Source organism: Aulonocara stuartgranti, assembly GCF_965226115.1.
Source record: "Aulonocara stuartgranti genome assembly, chromosome: 5".
In the NCBI taxonomy this organism is placed as follows: Eukaryota; Metazoa; Chordata; class Actinopteri; order Cichliformes; family Cichlidae; genus Aulonocara; species Aulonocara stuartgranti.
This window is the reverse complement of record NC_138943.1, coordinates 18,720,530-18,744,752: the sequence shown is the minus strand read 5'-3', so window position 1 is coordinate 18,744,752 and position 24,223 is coordinate 18,720,530. Positions and strand designations below refer to the sequence as shown.

General features: G+C 41.6%; 2 protein-coding genes and 1 long non-coding RNA gene across 3 annotated transcripts; 2 read left to right on the top strand and 1 right to left on the bottom strand.

Moving 5' to 3' along the window:
• Positions 1-1,444: 1,444 nt before the first annotated feature.
• On the bottom strand, positions 1,445-15,107 carry LOC309707125 (sodium- and chloride-dependent GABA transporter 2-like). The gene is made up of 14 exons (XM_082534257.1): positions 14,528-15,107; positions 9,377-9,511; positions 9,153-9,293; positions 8,862-8,949; positions 6,883-7,015; positions 5,206-5,340; positions 5,008-5,111; positions 4,374-4,498; positions 4,045-4,157; positions 3,822-3,959; positions 3,505-3,607; positions 3,117-3,217; positions 2,853-3,023; positions 1,445-2,511 (listed from the first exon to the last, which is right to left on the bottom strand). The coding sequence occupies exons 1-14, from the start codon at positions 14,700-14,702 to the stop codon at positions 2,416-2,418; spliced, it is 1,758 nt and encodes a 585-aa protein (XP_082390383.1). The 5' UTR covers positions 14,703-15,107; the 3' UTR covers positions 1,445-2,415.
• LOC309707131 lies at positions 9,293-24,052 on the top strand. Its single transcript, XR_014276924.1, has 3 exons — positions 9,293-9,463; positions 13,961-14,014; positions 24,037-24,052. It is a non-coding gene; the product is annotated as an uncharacterized lncRNA (long non-coding RNA).
• Positions 9,482-11,661, top strand: LOC309707129 (uncharacterized protein). Its single transcript, XM_082534262.1, has 2 exons — positions 9,482-9,517; positions 10,730-11,661. The coding sequence occupies exons 1-2, from the start codon at positions 9,499-9,501 to the stop codon at positions 11,071-11,073; spliced, it is 363 nt and encodes a 120-aa protein (XP_082390388.1). The 5' UTR covers positions 9,482-9,498; the 3' UTR covers positions 11,074-11,661.
• Positions 24,053-24,223: the final 171 nt, after the last annotated feature.

Here is a 24,223-nt window from a genome sequence, read left to right as displayed (position 1 = left end):
AAAAATAGAAAACGAATAATTTTTCATATTTTACTAAAAATATTTTCAGTCCATGAATTCAACATGTTTGTTGTTCTACTGCCTTACCAAAGGTTTTTTTGTTGGGTCTGTTATAGTTCTGTCAGACAGTCAAGCCTAAAAAATCCCCACGGCTCCTGGCTTCTTCCAGGGCAATATTAAATGCTCTGCAAGTTTTTTTGGACTTCATAACATGCTCTGTGTTCTGAAAACTGGCTTTAAGTGACTATAATTGTAGCTGTAACACAGCAAAGTATATAAGGTACTTCAGCAGAGCTGGCAATATCATCAAGGACTACTCTCACCCCAGCAACCAACTGTTTGAACTATTACCGTCAGGCCGACGGTACAGGTCACATAAAACCAGGACAAACAGATTCAGGGATAGCTTCTTTCCCAGAGCTATCACCGTAGTAAATAAGCACAAAAACAATTGAACCTATTCCATACCGTCACTGTCATTGTATTATGCTGCTATTCATACTGTCATTATATTAATGCTGCTATCCTGTATATATTGTACATACTATTGTTTGAGTACTTACGATTGTTTTTTTGTACTTTTTATATTTTACATTTATATTTATTATTGAAACTTGCACCAAGGGAGTGGCACTCCAATTTCGTTGTACTCTGTACAATGACAATAAAGGCTATTCTATTCTATTCTATTCTATTCTATTCTATTCTATTCTAAGTGACACTGTCACGATCCTGGGTCTTTTAACCCAGCGTTTTGAGTTTTAGTTTATTTTGATGTTTATGGTTTGCTTAAGTTCATTTGTTTATTTAGATTCACTTTGTTTTTTCTACCCCTGTATTTATGTTCCCCTCACTATTTATTGTCATGTCTGCGTCCCATTATGTTTCCTGTTTTATTTTGAAGAGGTCTTGTGTTTCTATGTTCAGTGTGTTTAGTTTTACACTTCCCCTGTGACTTCGTTGTGTTCATGTGTGTCAGCTGTTTTCCCCATGTGTTCCCACTTCCCTCATTAGCCTCTTGTGTGTATTTAGTCCGTGTGTTTTCAGTCATTCCTTGTCAGGTCGACTGCTAGTCCACATCGTGTCACCGGGTAGCCACGCCAGTTCTCCATGTTTAAGGGTTTTTCATGTTTCATTTTAGTTCACCCAGTTCAGGTTATTATTTAGTTCACCCATGCCCTTCGTTTGTATTTATTTTGCCAGCGATAATAAACTGCTCGTTTTCTGTTAATCCACATCACATTTCACATTGTGTTTCGGTCTGCATTCAAGTCCTTTTTCACAACATATACAGTCTGCCTCAGCCAGACTGTGACAGATACAAAGTCACTGTACAGGCTATATACGCTGTGAATGGGTTTAACAAGAATGGCAGGTGGTCGTTTTTTGTAGTAATTTTTTTTCCATGCAAAATAAAAGCAAAGAAGCAAAATTACCCCCAAAATTATTTTATTATACAAATTTAAAGTCACATGTTGAATAAAAACCCTTAATCAGTACAAAAATACTTTAGAAAAAAGGAAAACTCTGAATTAAAGCATTAAAAAAAATTGTGTTACAGATTCAAGCAAGTCCTAATACCTTTGTGGAGGATATACATATTTGGTGTATTATATTTAATAAAAATACATGAATTAGACCCTGAATAAATGTTAGCCACAGAAATTTACCTGTCATGCTGTCATGGTGCACATAGTCAGTGACCCAAACCCATTATGTTTATAGCTGTTCTAGAGTTCTTAATAGAAATGTAAATCCATGCGTAAATATAGAAGTAAAATAAAAAAGCTCTTAATACTACTTTAATCCAAGAAAATACTTACCCCTAAAAAATAACAAAGTAAAACTAGCTTATAAGATATTGTAGAATTATTGTATAAATTCAAGCAGGAAGCATCATTACACCTATGACAACTGTAAAAGAGGTACTGTATATTCATTTAAATTTATATGTAGTAAAAAAAATGCTATTTTTTCCTCCCAGTGAAAAACACAAATGAGAATTTGGAATGCTGATAATATGATGATAATCTTTATGGATAAAAGTACTGCACCACCTACATATTACACTTACAGAAAAGCCATGCCATGTAGCTCCTAGGACACAGCTTTTGTGCTGATGTTAATGCCAGAGGAACTTTGTCGTTCTGTACCACTTTGTCCTTTTAGCTTAGAGTTGAATATAGCAATGATGGCAGTGAATTTCAACACAATTTAATAAAAAAAAAAAACAAGCTTATTTTAGATCTTTGATCTGTCAAGCTGGTCTTTTTGTGTTAAAACAATTTGCTGTTCTAAAAATGACCCACCATATAAAACCATGCAGTAAACAAGCTACTCTACATATTTTTGAAATAAAAAAATTAAAGTTGCTCTTAAAGTTTGGATTTTTTAAAAATATGGTCATTTGCTCCATTATCGTGGACATGCAGTGAAGCTCGCCCTTTCTTTTGCTGTCACCTCTGCCATCACTGGAAGATCATCTGCTGGGCGGGAGCTGGTCTTAAGACGCTGGAAAAAGGCATTAAGATTGTCAATGAATATCACCAGGGGCATAATTTCCAGGGGGGTTAAGGGGGTTATTACCCTCCAATAATCAGACCCGACCAATATAACCTCTCCAATACAATTATGAATGACCTTTCATAGATAGGCTGTTGATTTTCTTTACTCATTTCAGGTATTACCAGCAAAATAGTTGCATGTTTAATCATCTGGGAATTTACCCAGATTTATTTATTTATTTATTTAGAGAGAGATCTTGACCCCTCCAATGTTCAGAACAAAGTTACGCCGATGAACATCACAGTTAGTTATTCAAATACAAAGCTGCCACTAGTAACATCACTGACCTGCCAGAGACTCCCTCTACCTTTGGCCAGTTTGTAGATCATAGTGACTGGGATCATAGAAAGAGACGACATGGCGAGGAACCAGCCAATCCAGTAAGCCCACCAAGGATACACGTAGGTGTTGTTGAATTTCAGTGGTGTGTAACTTATCAGCAAAAACACAAGGGTTCCCTTTAAAGGAAATCATCGTCAATAATAATCAGTGAAAGATGGAAATTATACAATATCGATAAACTATTTAGTCAGACTGCTTCAGATGCTTACACTGCACATAAGAGGAGTGGCATACAGCCAGCAGTACTTGATTAGTGACAGAGGTTTGTAACCAATCATGTCCTCAATGTTGTCACAGAAGCGTTGAGCACCTAGGACAGAAGTATTTATTTAATTATTGTAAACAAAAAAGAAGCTAGGGCTATTTTTACCTGGGTTAGCATGTTCACAGTTGCTGCTAATTTCCAATTTGCAGCAACTATAAGCGCAACAATGCGTACTCTTTCCTGCACAAGGAGCTTGCTGTTGCTGCCTCCTCCACTTACATGTCTTTCCATGTCTGCACATTGAAGGGTGTGAACCTCCGTTTCTCTTTGGTTTCCATATATATATATATATATATATATAAACAATTGTACCACTGACATTTATAACATACCATAGATCCATCCAATAATCACTGACTGGAAAATTGCCATCAGAACAAGAGTGGGCCCACTGCATACATAGTGATCAAAGATCTGCAGAATGTATGCGCCAGCCTAAAATGAAAGCAGCGAATACAGTGGATTTGATTTATTTAAAAAAAAGTATTACTGCAAACAACTCAAAATCCTGTTGATTTAATGGAAACAAAAACACATTTTAGGAGTGTACCTACTGTGTATTTTGTGTCATTTGACCATGCTGGAAAAAAATTTTACACAGTAAACTGATTACATTTGACCAACAATAAATGTGCTTCTGACAGCTCACCTCTGACACTAATAACAGACCAAACATATAGCAGAGCGCACAGATCAGCATCAGATAAAGCTCTCTGCGGTATCCTTTTCGTATCTGGGCTGGGTACACATCTGTTAACGAGGTCATGATGCTCTCGAGACCTGCAAACTGGAGAGTAACACAAAGACAGGTTAGTGTCAAGATAAGTTAAGCAAGAGATTTTTTACAAGACATAGGAAAGACTGAAGCTGACCTGGCCATCTATTCCCAGTAAGATGATCATGGTGAAAAAGCACACAGACCAGACCTGAGGCCATGGCAGCAGGGTCACAGCTTGTGGGTAAACTATGAAGACAAGTCCTGGACCTACAGAGTGAAACCAAGAACAAGTAAATCATGTCAGAGTGCCACAGTGTCTTCGGTTTACGGAGAAATGTTTAATGCATTTTAACATTTAGAAGGTTCCAGGCTTAATAATTGTCATGAGGAAAAAGATTATTTTTCAATTAACAATCCGTAACTTTAGAGAAAAAAAAAACACATGCCAGTCTGAAATCTAACCAAGCAGGTGTGCAGCCTCACCTGATTCAGCAACTGTAGCAATGTCCACACCCTGTTTTTGTGACATGTAGCCCAAAACTGAGAAGATCGCAAAGCCTGATACGAAGCTGGTCCCACTGTTCAACAAGCAAAGATAGAAGGAGTCTCTGCAAATCAGAAACAAAGCTTCCTGTCTTTATTTGTGAATCGGTAACGTACAACAAGGACTGACACTGTGATAACAAGAAATTACTAAAACCTCCAAAAATGTCTCTCTCTGTGTGTGTGTCTTCTGTTCTTTGCCTATCCTGATGCACACTTATGTTTGGGGTTTTTGTGTGTGTGTGTTTGGGGTGTGTGTCATATTTATGGAAGTTGTGCTGATGTGAATTTAATTCTTCTTCATGCTGTATCTCACATTTTGTGTTGTTCCTGCATTATCACAACAGTGTTGGTCAGTGCTATTAAATTCTTTTGTTTGGGTGCAGGTTAAAGTTACATTGACTCATAGTAAGGGTTCGACACTTGTAATGAAAAAATTTAATTAAGATTTTGAATCTTTTACACAAGTCTTATTAACTGATAATTCTTTAGCATTAGGAATTAGCAGCTATAGTAGGACATAATTACAAATTGTGATTTAAACCATCAAATTAGATCTTCATCAGGTAGTCACCTATAACAGTTATTGTTGTACTTGTTGTAGCTTCCAAGTGTAGTCAGGCATCCCAAACATATGGCATAAGAATAAAATATTTGTGTTCCAGCATCCATCCAGACCTGTAAACCAACAGAAGATTATTTTTCCAAAAATGCTGCTACTAAATGCTGTTATCGTGGCACAAAAATCAAAAGAAAATAGACTAAATAATACCTGTGGGTCAGCAAGCCGTGCCGGATTCGGATACAAGTAGTATTTGATCCCATGGAAAGCTCCGGGAAGGGTTATTCCTCTGACAAACAGCACAGCTAATGTGATGAGGGGGAATGTGGCTGTGAAATATGTAGCCTGTAAAAAAATAAAACGGGCAATACAAAAAGTACACCATAACTAACAATAGAGGGCATGGTAACATTTGCAAGGGGATATGTTGTGACAATGCTGTGATTTTGGCTGTGCAAACCTTTTTAAAAAATTTTCACCAATCCATCAATGTTACTTAATAAGACTATCTTTATTTATTGTTTTTACAATCTTGAATTTTCTAACTGTATCACTTCAGGAAAAAAGGCACCAGTGGATTAATTCAATTAACTCCAGTGATTTAGGAAGAAAATAAGTTACTACACGCTACAGTAGGTAATTATATGGCAGAGACAGCTGGGATCTATTGCACACGTCTCTCCCACAGAGAGATTTCCCAGTCAGCACTTCCAATTCACTTTCTCACAAATCACAAGCCTCACATGAGTCATGCCTATCCACTGAACGAGGCACACGAGAGTCTTCGCGTGTTTCATAACGTTTCGTCAAACTGTTGCTTTCTATATGAAATTAAACTCGCAACCGTATTTGACATTAGCTTGCTCGTGGCTGCTTTAAGTTTATATTTGAAAGATTCAAATTGTTCAGTTACTTTTTTTTATCGGTCTAGACAAAACAAACCTTTGGGTTATGTAGACTGAATATGTTACATCACAACGTGTTTTTTTTCCCATGTATACGGGAGTTATTTTTTGTTTTTGTAGTTTATGTGAAAAAGGGGCCTGCTTTTTTCTTTACAAAGTAGTTTAACCAAACTTTTTTTTTTAAGTATCTCAGATAAGAGATAATCCTTTATTAGTCCCATACGTGGGAAATTTGTTGATATCTTAACATCTAAATTTAACCAAACTAGAATTGTGCCTTGGGTGGCTTCAGTGCGGCTGCTTCCTATTTTAACTAATCACCAGTAATTTCTTTAATACTGAGTCCAACAATCTGATTGCATGTGGCTGCAGGTCTGACACAACCACAACTGCATGACAACACTGTTATGTGTTGGTCTGCTTTGAAAGCTAAGCACACGTAACACTGAACTATTGGCTTGGCAGCAGCCCCAAAAAAAAAAAACTGTGGCTGTCTGGGAGTTCTGGTCTGTTATTTTCCATGCCACACCTTAGTCACTCAGCCATTCTCAGTGAGGAAAAGTTGTTGTGGGTGATTTTAGAACAGGAGGGAAAGTGTTTCAGATTATTTATGACCCCTTCATCATCAAGTAACCACTGATTATAACGTTTTGTGAACTAGACATCCTGTACCATGTCTGTCATTGAATTTAAGTGCCAAACATTATCTTCTTTGTTAAGCATGCGGTGCGTGCTAAGTGGAACAAAAGTCTCCTAAAAGGGTTTTTAGTACTCAGCTGTAAAAGGCTGATGGGGGTTTTTCATCACCCTGCCGTGTAGGCTGGTCGGTGGGGGTGGGCTAGTAGGCGGGTGGGCGGGCATTGTGGTCACCCAAGTTTCTGAATGCAATAACTCAATAATAAAGCTAAGTAGGAGCTTCAAATTGATAATAGTGGTGTATCTACTACAAATCTCGGACACACATTTGTCATTTTAGTGTTACCTTTCCTGTGGATTTAACTCCCTTCCAGACACAAAAGTAGCAGATGACCCAGGCTAGAAGAAGGCACAGAGAAAGTTCCCACTGAATGTTTCCCAAGGCCTCTATGCCAGTGGATATGTTCAACACCCGACGCCTGAAAGATGACGCAGTGTTAGTTAGATGAATGGCCTTTTAAAGCAGTATGTGTTGTTGTGTAAAACTTCATCTTTGGACTGTAGTTACTAGTTAAGATTTTAATTTTTTTTTACCATTACTGTCATTACCTACACATATGTGTGAGTTTGGAGAGGGCTACAAAAATGGGCAACATGTGAGCATTGCGTGAGTTTGCATGTTGAAAATCCAATACCCAGGAACATTTATATCAGAAAAAATATTATTAGTTACATATTTGATTGACAAGTCACTGGGGCCAACATGAAAGACCTGATGAAGTTGAAGCTCATTAAACTATTCAGAATGATATATGCTTGAATGTGCAATTAAAATCACTTCACACCTTTAGTACACAGGTGTTTTCAATTATTCTGGTTGATTGATCCCATCTCAGTGCTGAGGGGGAGCTATGCTGACAGATGCTACAGCATATGCTGTTACACGTGAACTGTCTTGCTCAGGAAATATGAGTCTCTCAGATAAGGCAGAAGATCTGAATAAAACTTCATAATAGTGCAGATTAGGTAATTTCTTTGTTTTCACGTTGTGTTTGAAGGTGTTTTCAGTTAGGAGCAATCAGACATCTGTGTGGCGCTAAGGGGACTCACCAAACTACTAGGGGTGCAACAATACACAAAATTCTCGGTTCGGTTCAGTTCGATACTTTGGTGTCACGGTTCTATATTTTTTCGATACAAAAAAAATGTTCATTCTTTTTTAATTTGTCATTTATTAAAATTATAAATATATATTTTAACTCAAAAGTACAGTTTTTAAATTTAATGTTGCTGAAACAACAAAGTAATAAAAAAAATAATCTATCTGATAGAGAAATCACTCATCTTTGGAAAAGAGAGTTTATTACAGAGAAATGGCTCTTTCCAAAATAAAAGCTATACTACACGCTTCTTCTGGGCTATATTCTCAGCAGCATATTAAACATATCAGGTCCCCATAAGGAGAATCATGTGCTAACGGCTGTCTAAATGACTCTGGTAAAGTTTGTAGCATGCATGCTTGTTGTTTTGTCTGCTTCCACTTGTCTTTGCACTAGAATGATGTCGGCGTAAATGTGCAGTCATATTCGTTGTGTTCCCACTAGTGCTGTCAGCGTTAATCTGAAATGACGTTAACGCCACAACACAGCAAATCTCCGTTAACGAGCTACCACGGATCGCCCCGTGCGTGGGGCTGGACGGTGTCAACACGTTAACGAGCTAACTGCGCTAACACACTAGTTCCCACCAATGTAATTGAGCACTGCGTGGCACATCAAACATACTGTTTTACTTTTGTCCATGACGCGCTTACCTTCAGGGTCATACTTCACATGAAGAACAAAACAGTTCCAAAAGCCAGATCTGAATGAGGGTGGGGGAGGTTCAATTTGCCATGTTGCAAGGAGCTTAGCTTCTGTCTTGCTAGCTTGTGCTGCGCTCAGTGGATCTGCGCTGGACAGTGCAGCCTAGGCGGAGTAGTCGAACGCAGATCCACTGAGCGCTCAACACAGACAGCATCGTCAGAAGAAAAGTTGATAAAATAAATTAAAAATGTTGTATTGTTCGATACATATGCATACCGAACCGAAAGCAATGTATTGAACGGTTCAATATCGATACGAGTATCGTTGCACCCTTACAAACTACATGATAAAACTGGCAAATTTATCATAGCACATGCAAAGAAACACACGAAAGCAGTGTGGAAAAACAAAGATCTGATGTGGCTGTGGCATCGACATGCAGAGCTTTTATCTTTAGTATAGTATACCTATAGCTGAGCTTTCAAATGAAGTTTTATTAAAAAAACTCATGATAACTCACTGCCAAAATTCTACAACAGAAGATGATGAATTTACAGGTAAAGTCCAGTTGAGGGTGGCATTGTAGTTGTTTATTACCACACAACGATCTGAAATAGATTAAAACACAGTTAAAGATGACAAATCTTCAAAGGCTTGAATTTTATTTATGTCAGTTAAATTGCTTAAGCGAGATGTCACATTTAGAAACACAATGAAGTGACATTAACATTATCCATACTATTTTTAAGGCCACTGATTTTTTGGTGTATGCAAAGGCAGATAAAAGTATAATAGCAACATATGTATTTACTTGTATTCCATGTGTTATTACAGGTGGCCCATGGCAACTCTCCAGAGAAGGAAGAAAATAAGTAGAGAAAAGCCCAGGCTAAAATCACAATATAGCTGATGCCTCCGTAGAAAATGATCATTTGGCTTGCATATCCCATGCCTGGAAACAACAACTGTTAGCATTGCATTCTCTTACTTCTTCTTCATTGATCTGCTTCACCACAATTCCAGTGGTTAGCTCACCTTCAAACAAGGGGCAGACCTTCCTCCAGCACATGATTCCTCCCTGACTAGTGTACTGGCCCAGTGCCGTCTCCAGCACAAATAGAGGTATGCCACAAGTGAGAAGGAATAGGATGTAAGGGATGAAGAATGCGCCTGCAGGTGACAACAAACTACATTAGCACATGACTGGTATACTATATTGCAAAAATATTCATGTTCATCTTTCAAGACAATAAGTACTTACTTGGGCAATGCTAGGATATACTTTTGAATCATGAGAGAAAAATGCAGCTACAGAAACATGTCATATCTGTTATTTTCCATGCCACACCTTAGTCACTCAGCCATTCTCAGTGAGGAAAAGTTGTTGTGGGTGATTTTAGAACAGGAGGGAAAGTGTTTCAGATTATTTATGACCCCTTCATCATCAAGTAACCACTGATTATAACGTTTTGTGAACTAGACATCCTGTACCATGTCTGTCATTGAATTTAAGTGCCAAACATTATCTTCTTTGTTAAGCATGCGGTGCGTGCTAAGTGGAACAAAAGTCTCCTAAAAGGGTTTTTAGTACTCAGCTGTAAAAGGCTGATGGGGGTTTTTCATCACCCTGCCGTGTAGGCTGGTCGGTGGGGGTGGGCTAGTAGGCGGGTGGGCGGGCATTGTGGTCACCCAAGTTTCTGAATGCATGAGAGAAAAATGCAGCTACAGAAACATGTCATATCTGTAGTTAGTAGACTATAAAGGTATTATGAGTGAACTGAAAAGAACTGGGCCCATGAGGGAACCTTGGGGTACACCACAAATGGTTTGTTTTTTGTTAATGGAAGTAGACTTTTCTGATTGGCTAGAATGGATGTCTCACTTGTATCCGCAGTGACACACAGTTACACACAGTTAGTTCAGTTCAGTTCAGTTCAGTTCATTTTTATTTCAAACATTTCAAACATGTGCCTTCACAATCATTACAAAATATCATTCCATTATTTGTTTGACTGGACCAGCTCTTTATCCTCTCAAGGATACTTGAGGGTGCATGGGAGTTTGCCCAACCAGTCTACATGTGTTTTGTGGACTTGGAGAAGGCATTCGACCGTGTCCCTCGGGGTGTCCTGTGGGAGGTGTTGCGGGAGTATGGGGTGTCTGGCCCATTGCTACGGGCCATTCGATCCCTATACAACAGTTGCAAGAGCTTGGTTCGCATTGCCGGCAATAAGTCGGACTCGTTCCCTGTGGGTGATGGGCTCTGCCAGGGCTGCCCTTTGTCTCCGGTGCTGTTCATAATTTTTATGGACAGGATTTCTAGGCGCAGCCAAGTGGCGGAGGGCTTTCGCTTTGGTGGCCTCAGAATCTCATCTCTGATTTTTGCAGATGATGTGGTTCTGTTGGCTTCATCGGGTGAGGGCCTCCAGCTCGCACTGGAACGGTTCGCAGCCGAGTGTGAAGCAGCGGGAATGAGGATCAGCACCTCCAAATCTGAGGCCATGGTTCTCAGCCGGAAAAGGGTGGAGTGCCCACTCCGGGTCGGGGATGAGTTCCTGCCCCAAGTGGAGGAGTTCAAGTATCTCGGGGTCTTGTTCGCGAGTGATGGGAGAAGGGAGCCGGAGATCGACAGACGGATTGGGGCTGCAGCTGCAGTAATGCGGACCCTGCACCGGTCCGTCGTGGTGAAGAGGGAGCTGAGTGTAAAAGCGAAGCTCTCAATTTACCGGTAGATCTACGTCCCTACCCTCACCTATGGCCACGAGCTGTGGGTAGTGACCGAAAGAACGAGATCGCGGATACAAGCGGCAGAAATGAGCTTCCTCCGAAGGGTGGCTGGCCTCTCCCTTAGAGATAGGGTGAGAAGTTCAGCCATCCGGGAGGGGCTCAGAGTAGAGCAGCTGCTGCTCCACATCGAAAGGAGCCAGCTGAGGTGGTTCGAGCATCTGACAAGGATGCCCCCTGGGCGCCTCCTGGGTGAGGTGTTCCAGGTATGTCCCACCGGGAGGAGGCCCCGGGGCAGACCCAGGACATGCTTGAGAGATTATATCTCTCGGCTGGCCTGGGAACGCCTTGGTATTCCCCCGGATAAGCTGGAGGAGGTGGCTGGGGAGAGGGAGGTCTGGGCCTCTTTGCTTAGGCTGCTGCCCCCGCGACCCGGCCTCGGATAAAGCGGATGAAGACGGATGGATGGATGGATTATTTGTTTGAAAAGGAGTAGGCTGAAGTATTTACTTATTTGTCCCTACCCCCTCAAGTTTTACCTCTCATTCATTTAAATTTTTTTTGTCTTAAATTAAACAAACAACATATGAAACATATGAAACATATGAAGTAAAGCAAAACAAAACATACATAAATCAACAAAAGAAATTAGCAAGCCCCACCACAGTATAGTTTCTTTCATATGAAAAATACAGAATGTGTATATTTGCAGATACACAAGTTATGGAAAAACAAACAAACCAAAACAAAAAAACAAAAAAAGAACCGCAACACCATTACCAGCAACATTACCGTCCTGGGTTAACCCCGTTTTCTTCATTCTTATACTTATTTAAAATTAGGTTTTTATATTTTACTTTAAACTGTTTTATGTTTTTACTGTCTTTTATTTCTTCTGTTAGACTGTTCCATAATTTAACTCCTGCAATTGAGATTGACATAGTTCTTAAAGTTGTTCTAGCACTTTGTATTTTTAAATTCCATTTCCCTCTTAAGTTATACCCACCTTCTCTTTCTATGAACAATTTACAGATTTCTTTGGGAAGCAATTTATTTCTTACTTTATACATTATTAGCGCTGTTTTAAGCTTCACCAAGTCTTGGAATTTAATAGCTTGCATTTTGACAAAGAGTGCATTTGTATGGTCCCTGTACCCTACATTATTTATTAATCTAATGGCCCTTTTCTGTATTATAGTTATTGTTTGTGTGTTACTTTTGTATGTGTTTCCCCAGACCTCTACACAGTAGCTCATATATGGCAGTAGTAAAGCACAGTATAAAATGTGCAGTGCTTTCTGATCCAACATATGCTTTGCTTTCCCCAGGACGGCAATGCCCCGTGCCAATTTCCCCCGAACATAAGTAATGTGTGGCTTCCAACAGAGCTTGTGGTCAATGATCACCCCAAGAAATTTTATTTCATTTACTCTTTCTAAATATACATTGTCAACACATATTTCTACTTCGATGTTTTTCTTTTGGTTTCCAAACAACATAAATTTGGTTTTATCTAGATTCAATGATAATTTATTTATATCAAACCACTTCTTTAATATCGTTAATTCCTGTGTGATCATCCCCAAAACCTGTGGCAATTCCACACCACACAGTTACACACAAGTGAATATTACTGTAACTATCTCTGACTGAATTTTCACACAGAGGACACAGTTGAAGGCAATTTGTCTGAATATAAATATATTTTATAGTCTATGTACTTTAGGAAAGGTTCAAAGCCTAAGGTGTAAAATACGGTGGTGCAGCGGCCCAGCTTTAAGCCGGACCTGCTGCCCTTTGCTTCATGTCTTCCCTTTCTCTCTCCTCATTTTGTTATCTATCTTAATTGTTTTATTTAGTAAAGTCCAAAAGGCCCCAAAAACAATCTTTTTAAAAAAAAGAAATTTGCATCTAGTTCATTAAAACACCTAGAGGACCTATCTTGAGATATCTTTTTGCAATGCACTTTTAATGAGATGACTATAAATTATAAGTTTTTTTCTGCACAATCTGACGTCATTTTGTGTTGATTTTATGCAAAGTATTTAAATTTCCAATCTTCTTACATTGAACAATGTTACAGTAAACAATATGACTAAATCAGTAGGGGTGCTTAACTTAACTATCAAAAGCTATACCCAGCCACTTACAGTGTCCTGTCCATGACACATCAAGATAAAGGAACTATTCATGTGGATTAGGAACACTGACAAACGACTGAAGCCAGCAGAATGTAAAAAATTATACACGGTTACAGAATCTGCTGCAGCATCAGTCTTTACATTATTATTTCTGAGATTCAGATTTTTTATAACTGCAGGGAGATGTTTATAAGTACAACAGTAGAAACCAGGTCAGGTTTCAGGATGATGCTGTTATAGTATGTAATAGTGTGTGGTCTAAAATAGGATGATTTAGAAAAAGACAGACACCTTTGAGATATCTCTGTTAGCTGATAGCTTAGATATACTCATATTTACATAATTCAATTGTTCAGCTATTTTTTATGAGGTAAGCTAATAAAGCCACAAGTATTTTTTATTGCTGTTGCCAAGCAGGATGCAGGATGATTCTTTCTGGTGCAGTTCACTTTCTTCCATTGTCAAATAAGTGTTACCTTGAACGACTATGTGTGATTCTTCTGTGACATAGGGCTTTTCTCAGTAAGAAAAAAAAAAGGATGGGAAATAAGAACCCTGAATTTATCACTTGTTATGGGGACACTTAATCAAATTGGAACAACGGCTGATAATGTCTATGAGCAGATTGTCAATTTCTCAAGGATAAAAGCTAGAACATTTAAATAATATCATCATTTTGCTATGGCTGAAAATAGTCGTTAGGCCTGAAGTTTATTTGTTTGAAATGCCTCTGACATATCTGTCCTCATTTAAGGTCAAAGAAGGGGCAAATCACCAACTTTCAAATGAACATTTCCATCCCTAAGAGGTAAGTCAATAATATTTCATCTGTCTTTTGTTCGTTTGATTTCATTCGTTCATTTTTGGAACGTTATCATCAAAATCTGCCACGTGAAATGTTTACGATGTCCAGTTTGTTTCCAGTTTAGCACCATCACAGCTAGATATTTTTCATTCAAGTGGAGCAATGCTGAACTTAAAGGGCTTCAGCAAAGAATCTGATTGTGATTTTTGGCATGGACACAGACTGTTATTTTTATAGCCTTTTGTAACCTGTCAAATCCTTAATCAACAGGCAGACAGAGACACAGATGGATAGCAGATACACTTCACATTGGACAGTTTTAATCATTTGCAGCTTTTAACAAAACTTTGAATGAACGTATTTGGCAGTGAAAATAAATATCTAATTAAAGCCCATAATTGTGCTTTGGTGAATAATAAAAACATATCTTCTTAATTCCTTAAGAAAAAACCCCCACTATGATCAACCATAATACTACACTTTTATTAATTAAGAATAATGAATAGAAATACTTACCTCCACCATTCTTGTAGCAAAGATATGGAAATCTCCACACATTGCCTAGTCCAATAATAGCACCGGCCACAGACAGGATGAACTCCTTTTTGCTGCCCCACTTGCCACGCTCTTCAACAGTTTTTGAAGTGCTCTTTGTGGGGAGATGAAACAGCCTGCACAGAGAGTCTGCCATACTGCTGAGCAAGTGGTCTAATGGTAGTACTGGCAAAGACTCTTGAGTGTCTGGATTGACTGGCTGGGGACTGTCTTATGTAGATTTGTATTGGGTTACCTAATGCTTATCTAATTGATGACCTGCACGGCCACAAGGGGGACCTCTAGATTTATACCCCAAAGTAATTTCCCAGCATATAGCCGACAAACAGGAGAGAGAAGCACGTGTGACTAATCTCCTTTTGAGCATGGTATTGAAGGCTTAGAAAGCAGGGTTCACTGTCTCAAACCACCTATAAATGACTAACAACTACAGTAATAGTGATAGTTTAACCAAGTTAAAAACAGAGATTAGCCTCCTCTCAGTCTTCTTGCATTCATGTATATTGTTATACATTATTACAGTTTTGTGTAATAAAACAAGTATCATGCAGGGAATTTCCAATACTTAATACTGAAGCCCCCAAGAGAGTCTTTGCCAGGAGGCCAAGAATTTCTAAAGCCTCATTAGATGCCGTTTTCTGTGTGCTGTGCTGTGTACATTTCGTTCCATCAGCTAAATGCCTAAGCACCATGTTGTCTTCTTAATAATGAAGACTTATAGATATTTTATTTTTAGAGGGAAATTTGGGACTCTTCTACTGTGAAGCTATACTGTAGTGTACACACTGCAGCATGCGGTTTAGCATTGTCTTAAAGAAATATGCAAGGCCTACTTCAAAAAAGATCGTTGAGGGGAGCATAAGTTGCTCTAAATAATGTATAGACCTTTCAGCTCTGTGCCTTTCCAGATGTGCAGTTTGTAATTAATTAGCATCTTATTTCCTGTGCAAGCAGTAAAGACACACTCACTTTTTCACAGGGCTACATAAAGTCTGGTGAAAACTTTATTTTCACGTGACCATATGTGACAAAAGCTTCCTTGCAAGTGGGTAGAAGCAACCTTAGTGGGATTCAGCTTCACACTGGTCAGTAAGCATGTCATGTAAAATATATATTTTTAAAGCAGGCCTCAGGTTTTGCCCACTAAATGACCCACAATGCCCTTTAAGATGACATTTCTATAGTCTTAGTGTAGTCTTTCTTATCTGAATCTGGAGAGAGTTGCTTTAGCCTCATCTGGATAGATGAGCTGACATAGAAACAGAAATATGTCCAGTAAGAAAATTAACTTCAAAACTAGGTAGCAGAGCATCTTTACACAGTCATTCAGAGTTGTTCTCAGGGTTCTCCTGGCTGCCTGAAACATTTCTGCTCATTCTTGATAAAGTGAACCTTGAGCTCACATTATTTATAAACACTCTAAACATCACTCTCACATCAGAATGTGCCCATAATTATGTGCTAGAAAAGTTTCCAGTGCACAGTTGAATCCAAATGGTACACAGGCGTGTAGAAAGTTGTGAGGAACATAAGTTCTTGTTCTATGTAGAGAAATCAATCTTTAGTAAGGATTTGTAGAAGTAATATTTCACTTGGGGATAAATTTTCTTTCTACATGTGAGTGTCTGTATAAGCTCACTCACTCAGGTAGGTTGGTGAACTTTAATGGTGTAGCTGTTATTCCTCACAGTGTGTTTGTGCTCAGGATGCACAGCACTTTTTGAATTTGGCTCTATTTTGATGATGTCCTTTTGCAGTTTCTGCAACAGGTAGCAGACCTGGTGCAATAAACTTTAGTGATGTGGTATCTTTAACAGGACTGGTTTTCTCAATTTCAGATTAATTGATGGATATGTATTCTATTGTGATAATAAAGTTAAACTCAACCATTTGTCACCATATCTGCAGGAGTTGATTTTGATGAGGTTAATGTTAAAAGGTTCCTGTTCTTCTTACTGTGACACATGCTGAGCAAACACAACAAAAATAAACTTATTTACTTTTAACTTTTTGGATAAACTAAATTGTCTATGTTTAGGAAATGAAATATATGACTTTGATTTTTCAGCTGTTAATGTTTTCTATTTCATGTATCACTTTATATCTATGTTTTCTTCTACTTCCCTCCTAACTTGTCCTAGTATTATGTTGCCTCCAAGTATCTAGTAACTAAATTACTCGTATTCATTTCCATCATTTCTTCTCATCAAGGACTATTTATGAGCATCTCACTATTTCAAAGTCACAGCAGGGGGCACCTCAGGATCTTTGATACCTCTCTCTGAGTGGAGACTGATACTTTCTTCCTTCGCTGCCAGTGTTGGCTCTTCAGCTTTCCCACAAGTGCTTTGCTCCTTTTGGCAAATTCTCTTTGATTAAGCAGTGAAACAAGTATTCAGAAAATAAAAGTTTTGATACCACAAAGTTAAAATATTCCTTTACAAATAAAAATCCTGCATGCATAATTTAAATTCAGTTCAATTGTATTTATATAGCGCTAAATGAAAACAACAGTCACCTCAAGGTGACTGTTGTATCGATTTTGTCACGGCTGGCGGAGGGAGCCGTGTGGTGTGGAGGAAAAGGAGGACCCAAGATGCAGCAAACTGATGATACGAGTGATGTTTTATTTACAAAGGTGGTGGTGACAAAAACAGGCAACGAGGTATGAGTACTTTACAAATGGAAACCTAAACTGGGAGAAACTAAATAGCAAACCTGAGACCGTACAAAGGGGGTGCGGGGCAGAGGGACGCAGAGACAGGACACCATGGAATGCAGAGATACGCAGAAATACACGGATGAGTGCAGACGAGCCGACAACAGGCAGGAGAACACACACCAGTAATCAGGGGATGAGGGACAGGAGGGCAACACAGCTGGGAGAAATCAGAACTGACGGGACAGGGGAAATGTAAACTGAACACACTCACATCAGACAGACCTTCACAATAAAACAGGAAACTCAGACACGGGGAACCAAACAAGACACAGATCTAAACAGACAGCTTCACAAACAGATGGGGTGACACCATAGACAGACAGATCCAGATGCAGACTCAGAGGCAGACCGAATATAACACAGAACTAAAACAATCATGAAAATGATAACAAACTAAAAGCGCTGGGTCACCGACCCAGGACCATGACAGTACCCCCCCCGCAAGGGCTGGCCCCAGACAGCCCAAAACAAAAACAGACGACCAACCCAGGGCGGGCGGCGGGGGACCAGGACGGAGGGACCAACACCAAACAAAAAAAACTCCAGTGACCCAAAAGAATTGACCAAACAACACACACTGGAGTCCCCGAACAGGGTCCCAAAATATAGTTCAGGAGGCCGGCCCGGAGGCTGACAACTCAGGAGCCTAGAATAGTTCATCTCCGGGGGCCGACCATGCGGAAGGCAGTGGCGGCGACGGGGAAACCGTTCAGGCGGCCGACCGTGCGGACAGCAACGGCGGCGACGGGGAAACAGTTCAGGGGGCCGACCGTGCGGACGGCAACGGCGGCGTGTAGGAGGTCGTCCACGCAGCAGGCGGGGGTGGCAACAGAAGTCCGGAGGGCGGCCACGGTGGTGATGATGCCCAACAAGCGGCCTGGCAGACGACCGACGATGTGAAGGTGGTAGTAGGGGACCCGAAGGCTGCGTGGCCCCTGCAGCCCCAGGCGAAGCGGAGGTTGGACCAGACGAGGCTGAAGCCGATGCGGAGGCTGGTCCAGGCGAGGCTGAAGCCGATGCGGAGGCTGGTCCAGGCGACGGCGTAGGTGAAGCAGTAGCTGGACCAGGCGATGCTGATGAGGATGCTGATGCTGGACCAGGCGATGCTGATGCTGGACCAGGCGAGACTGAGGTTGAAGCGGAGGCCGGACCAGGCGAGACTGAGGTTGAAGCGGAGGCCGGACCAGGCGAGACTGAGGTTGAAGCGGAGGCCGGACCAGGCGAGACTGAGGTTGAAGCGGAGGCCGGACCAGGCGAGACTGAGGTTGAAGCGGAGGCCGGACCAGGCGAGGATGAAGACACGGAGGCCGGACCAGGCGTGGATGACGGCAGCGGGACGGCTGCAAAACCTGACGGCAGCGATGCTGCAGGAGGTGATGTGGAGATGTGCTGGCTGGGTCCTCCAGGACCGTCAGCAGGTGTGAGGATGTGCTGGCTGGGTCCTCCAGGACCGTCAGCAGGTGTGAGGATGTGCTGGGTGGGCTCCTCGGGCCCTCCAGCAGACGGCACTTGAGGCTGGACGGGCTCCTCGGGCCCCCAGCTGACGAGGAAGCGGAAGGAGGCTGGACGGGCTCCTCGGGCCCTCCAGCTGACGAGGCGGGAGGCTGGACGGGCTCCTCGGGCCCTCCAGCGAGAACAGTCTCAGGACCAGTGGGCACAGGGGCCCCTGGAACACACGGGACAAAACCAGCAGGCGCACGGGCCTCTGGCAGGAACGCAACAGAACCAGCAGGCGCACGGGCCTCTGGCAGGAACGCAACAGAACCAGCAGGCGCACGGGCCTCTGGCAGGAACGCAACAGAACCAGCAGGCGCACGGGCCTCTGGCGAACACAAAGCGGACTGCGGCTGCACAGAGCAGTGACTCAGCTCAGGCAGCGACAGCCGGATGCAGTCCTCAGCTGGCTTCTTGACCTCCAGGGGTCCAGAGTCGGCTGGGGGCTGGAACCCAGCCCCTGGGGGCTGGAACCCAGCCCCTGGGGAGGCCCTGGAGTGCGTCACAGTCTCTGTACTGGCCAGCTGTTGGGGACTGATTACTGCGTTATGTGGCGTGTCTCTCTGCTGGACATGAACAGGTGAAAAACAGTGCTTTTTGGGTTGGATGGACTCTACCAACTGAGCTATTGACTGGGCTATGGACTGTAACATAGTGTCTAATGAATCTGACTGTGACTGTAACTGGGCTATGGGTAGTGAGGCTGAATGTGATGGAGGTGGCGACTGAGCGGCTAACTGAGCTAGTGGCTGCTGGGCAGCTAACTGAGCTACCGGCGGGGCAGCTGACTCAAAAAACACAGCCCCGGAACAAACAGTCACACAGTCCAAAACAGAAAAAGGGTCCTTCTCACTCACCACAGCCGGCAGTTCCGAAGTCCTAATCTCCGGCTGTGGGGTGACGCGCCGACGGCGCGATCGTCGCTTCCTCCCGGGCAAAACCTCCGGCGGGCCGGGCAAAACCTCCGGCGGGCCGGGCAAAACCTTCACCGCCGGGCTGGGTTGGGAAGCGGTAGCGGCTGGAGGGCGAAGGTGCAGCTCATGAAGGAGGAAGTCTTGTGCTAGCGGGTGAAGCGAGTCCAGCAGCCAGGAGTGGGCAGAGATTAGCTGCTGTATCCTGGCTTCTACCGCGCGGTGAAACCCTTCCCCCTCGTGCTCGAGCCACAAGTTGACCAACCTTGAAACAGTGTCAATTAATTCCTCCCGAAACTCCTGGGAAGGTGCGGATGCTGCTGGGTCCATGTTGGTCGGCTCGTACTGTCACGGCTGGCGGAGGGAGCCGTGTGGTGTGGAGGAAAAGGAGGACCCAAGATGCAGCAAACTGAGTGATGTTTTATTTACAAAGGTGGTGGTGACAAAAACAGGCAACGAGGTATGAGTACTTTACAAATGGAAACCTAAACTGGGAGAAACTAAATAGCAAACCTGAGACCGTACAAAGGGGGTGCGGGGCAGAGGGACGCAGAGACAGGACACCATGGAATGCAGCGATACGCAGAAATACACGGATGAGTGCAGACAAGCCGACAACAGGCAGGAGAACACACAGGGCTTAAATACACACCAGTAATCAGGGGATGAGGGACAGGAGGGCAACACAGCTGGGAGAAATCAGAACTGACGGGACAGGGGAAATGTAAACTGAACACACTCACATCAGACAGACCTTCACAATAAAACAGGAAACTCAGACACGGGGAACCAAACAAGACACAGATCTAAACAGACAGCTTCACAAACAGATGGGGTGACACCATAGACAGACAGATCCAGACGCAGACTCAGAGGCAGACCGAATATAACACAGAACTAAAACAATCATCATCATGAAAATGATAACAAACTAAAAGCGCTGGGTCACCGACCCAGGACCATGACAGATTTGATGCGTAGTTAATGCTTAGTTAACAAAAAGAACAATTAGAACTCTTAATATTAACAATATCAAATAGAAATCAAAAACATAGTATGTATCATATGAAAAACAAGTACAGTGTGGTGCAAAAGTCTTGAGCTGCTCGTCATCTCTTTATGTTTTGCTAGGGCATTGGTAATAGGTGTAGCAGTTAATTAAAACATGCGAACATGTGAGGCAAAAACAGGGTTTGAGCTTGAAAATCAATATTTTCAGCTTTATTCTTCAACACGGTCTGAATTCTCTTAGGCAGACCTTCTTATAATTTCTTTAAGTAGTCTTTAGGAATAGTTCTCCAGGCTTCTTGAAAGACATTCAAAGCTCTTCTTTGAATGTTGGCTGCCTTTTGTTCTGTTATCTGTCAACATGATCCCACGCTGCTTCAATATTGTTGAAGTCCAGGCTCTGGGGTGGTCAACTGCCAGATGGAGACGTGTGATTCGTCACTCCAGAGACCACATCTCCACTGCTCTAGAGTGCAGAGACATTCCCTCTTGTCCCACTTTGTTATAATACCACTAACAGCTGATTGTAGAATATTTAGTAATGAGGAAATTTCACGACTGGACTTGTTGAATTTTGCTTTCTACCAGAAAATCTTGAAAGAGAATGTCTATCAATTCATCCCCTGAAGCTCAAGTGCAGTTTGGCTATGCAAGCCCACATGTGAATGCCTTAAAAAAATGAATATTTTGGAGTGTCTTAGTCAAATTCTTTACTTAAATCAGGGTGAGATGCATCGTCTGGACCTTAAACGGGACTGTTCATGCTCAAAAGGAGAAGAGTGGGTCAATATTCCTTCGCAGTCATGTAAAAGCTTGATTGGAGTTCTTGCTGCCAAACCTTTAAAAAAAATCTTTTCTGTACATATTTGTGAACATATCTGTTCACAAATATGATATGTTCACAAATATGATATGTTCACATATCTGGGTCGATTCCAAAAGTTAATCTTTCTGATTAATTGAAACTCAGGTAAAATTTTTAATACAAATTGGTCCATAACTTTTTTCAGCAATCCTTTGTAACTAACAAACCAAGAAACAAGCAAGCAGACAAAGTGAACCAATCACATGACTACTTCAGTGGAGGTAATAAGTTTGAGAGCTAATAGATATTTGTGACCACTGACGAAAACTGGCATAACTTGAAGGAGCCAATAGCATTAACACTGAAGGATGTTGTGGGTCCAAAGACGTCCAGTTGTGAGAACTGTTTCTTTGGAGAGACTTTAAAGATGGGAAGGAGAAGACACACAGGGAACAATGGCCAGACATGAGAAGCAAACACAAGATGCACTGAGAGTATTTTTAAGTAAAGTGGGCCAGTTGACTGGAGGAAGTAAAGCAGTGGAGCTTACTCCTTTATAAGGGTTTCACTCACTCCAAGGTGATGTTTGACAGTGTGCACAGGCCTTGACTTGGTCAGTAAAGGCCTTTTACTACTGAAAAAAAGCTATGTGAAGGGTGTACTGAAGTGCCAGGATAACACCCTATAATATACTTGACATATTCATACCAGCAATAATTGTTTCTGAACTGGAGATAAATGTTTTCCTGTATTGGATATCGGTACATTGATAATAAGTTTACCTCTTTCCATCAGTCCCACATTAGATACCACTTTCCTTTGCCCCATTTTCTTTACTTCCCTCAAGTCAGTATATCCTACCTGTCACCATTTACTTCTGGAGAGGTTTTATAGCTCTGGCGACCTCTAAAGCAGGAGACACAGAGAATGTGCTGTGGATGTTTCACAGGTAAAGGGAATATCTTTGAATGACACTGTTGTAGAGCGGTTAGATATGTAAACCAGACTGGACATGTTCTCTGATTCACAAGAAGCACATCGAGATAAAGGGTAAGTCACATGGAAAGCAAAGCTAGCTACACTAGAGAGCCTGAACAATACTCCAATTGACAAAAGATCTGATGGAGAGCGAGTAAAAGAGTTCATCCTTAAATAGTCCAAGTGAGTGAACAGTGAGTTACAATCAGATGTGCCAGCCAGGGAACCAGGGGAAACCTGCAGGTAGTGACACCTCTAGGGAACACAGGAAATTAATGAGAGATAGAGGAGGCAGAGAGAGAGAGAGCCATGGAAGGGGGGAAACAGATGGAAAAGATGGGCAAGCAGATACCATGACAACTTCTCTCACAGCCACATTCGAAGTATTTGAACTCTTGCTCTTTAGCACTGCTTTTATGGTGCCAGTAAATACCAGTCATCACAGAGAGGCTTGGGTGGAAGAACTGGGCAGTCCAGTATCAAATGAACGGTGGGAAGAAGGCCAATGAAGCTTGTTTGAAACCCAACCACAATTCATGAATTATGGTGCTATGTTGACATTTCTCTGTGCAAGTAATAACATTTCTCCCTTTGTTTGTGTTCGTGACCTTCCTGGTGGAGCAGGCAGCCTAACTTTTATGATTATTTTGTATTTTCTCCTGTTGAGGAGCAGTTTTAGACAGGGTCAACAAGGGGTGCTAGAATCACCCAGTGACCATCATCAACAAGCCTGGGATGAATGGGAGAGTAAACTCAAAGCTGGTTAAGGAAGACCTTCAATTCAAATCCTGCTTTGACATCATGAACCAGAACATGTATTACAATGCTTTTAAGAATACTTCCAGAAATAAAAATGCACCGAAGGACATAAGATGTTGATTCAGAGGCAGAGATTTCTTCAGAAAAGAGGCAGGACAGACTGTCCACACGTCTGTCCATGTGTCTGTCCTCTCACCTCCATAAAGCTTAAAAAGCTTAAACGGGAGAGATGATGGGATCAAATCTGAGTTTAAAAGACAACATTTTATTAAAGTGAAACAAGTGATAACTACAAATGCAGAGTAATGTCAGTATAATTTTTGGACAATGATGTAATTTGGTAATTTTTATCTATCAAGACATTTAAGTTAAATTAATATGACATATACGACAAATAAAATCTTTTCAGCTTCAACCGAAGTCATTAAACAAAAATCTGGGATTCATATGTAAGCAGCTTATGCTGTAGCTGAACAGTGTAGACTTGCTGTAGGCATGCTGTGCTAGACAGACGTGACGTCTGTCTAGCACCTGCAGCTCACTTCTCATGTTGCCACTACATTTTCCAGCTGCTTATTTAGCATTAGGAGCTGTAAGCTGCAAACTAGGAGAGTGGGTCCAGCAGATTCCAGGCGCAACATCAGAGGTCTCTGTCCAGTTAAGATACTACGTAGCAATACACACACACACACACACACACACACACACACACACACACACACACACACACACACACCACACATACCCTCTCCCCCAGTTTTTAAATGATGTCTTTGTTCTTTTCCCTTTTCAGGCTCGGTTGGATCAGCACCCCTTGAGGCTGGCTCTGCGTCTCTTCTTACAATCTTACCAGGGATCCTTCAGTTGCATAAGATACATGTGTTACTGCACCTTGGAAGCACTTTATTAGTAATGACATAAACTACTGCTGCTATTATTACTACTACAGGGGATGATAATGATATGAATTTCTTTTGCTA

Excerpts from the sequence above, each read along its gene's own strand:
- LOC309707125 (XM_082534257.1), bottom strand. The coding sequence starts at position 14,702 with ATGGCAGACTCTCTGTGCAGGCTGTTTCATCTCCCCACAAAGAGCACT. Across the intron at positions 5,341-6,882 it reads GAGTTAAATCCACAGGAAAG|GCTACATATTTCACAGCCAC; the intron begins GTAACACTAAAA and ends ATTTTTTTACAG. Across the intron at positions 3,960-4,044 it reads TACTGGGAATAGATGGCCAG|TTTGCAGGTCTCGAGAGCAT; the intron begins GTCAGCTTCAGT and ends GTTACTCTCCAG.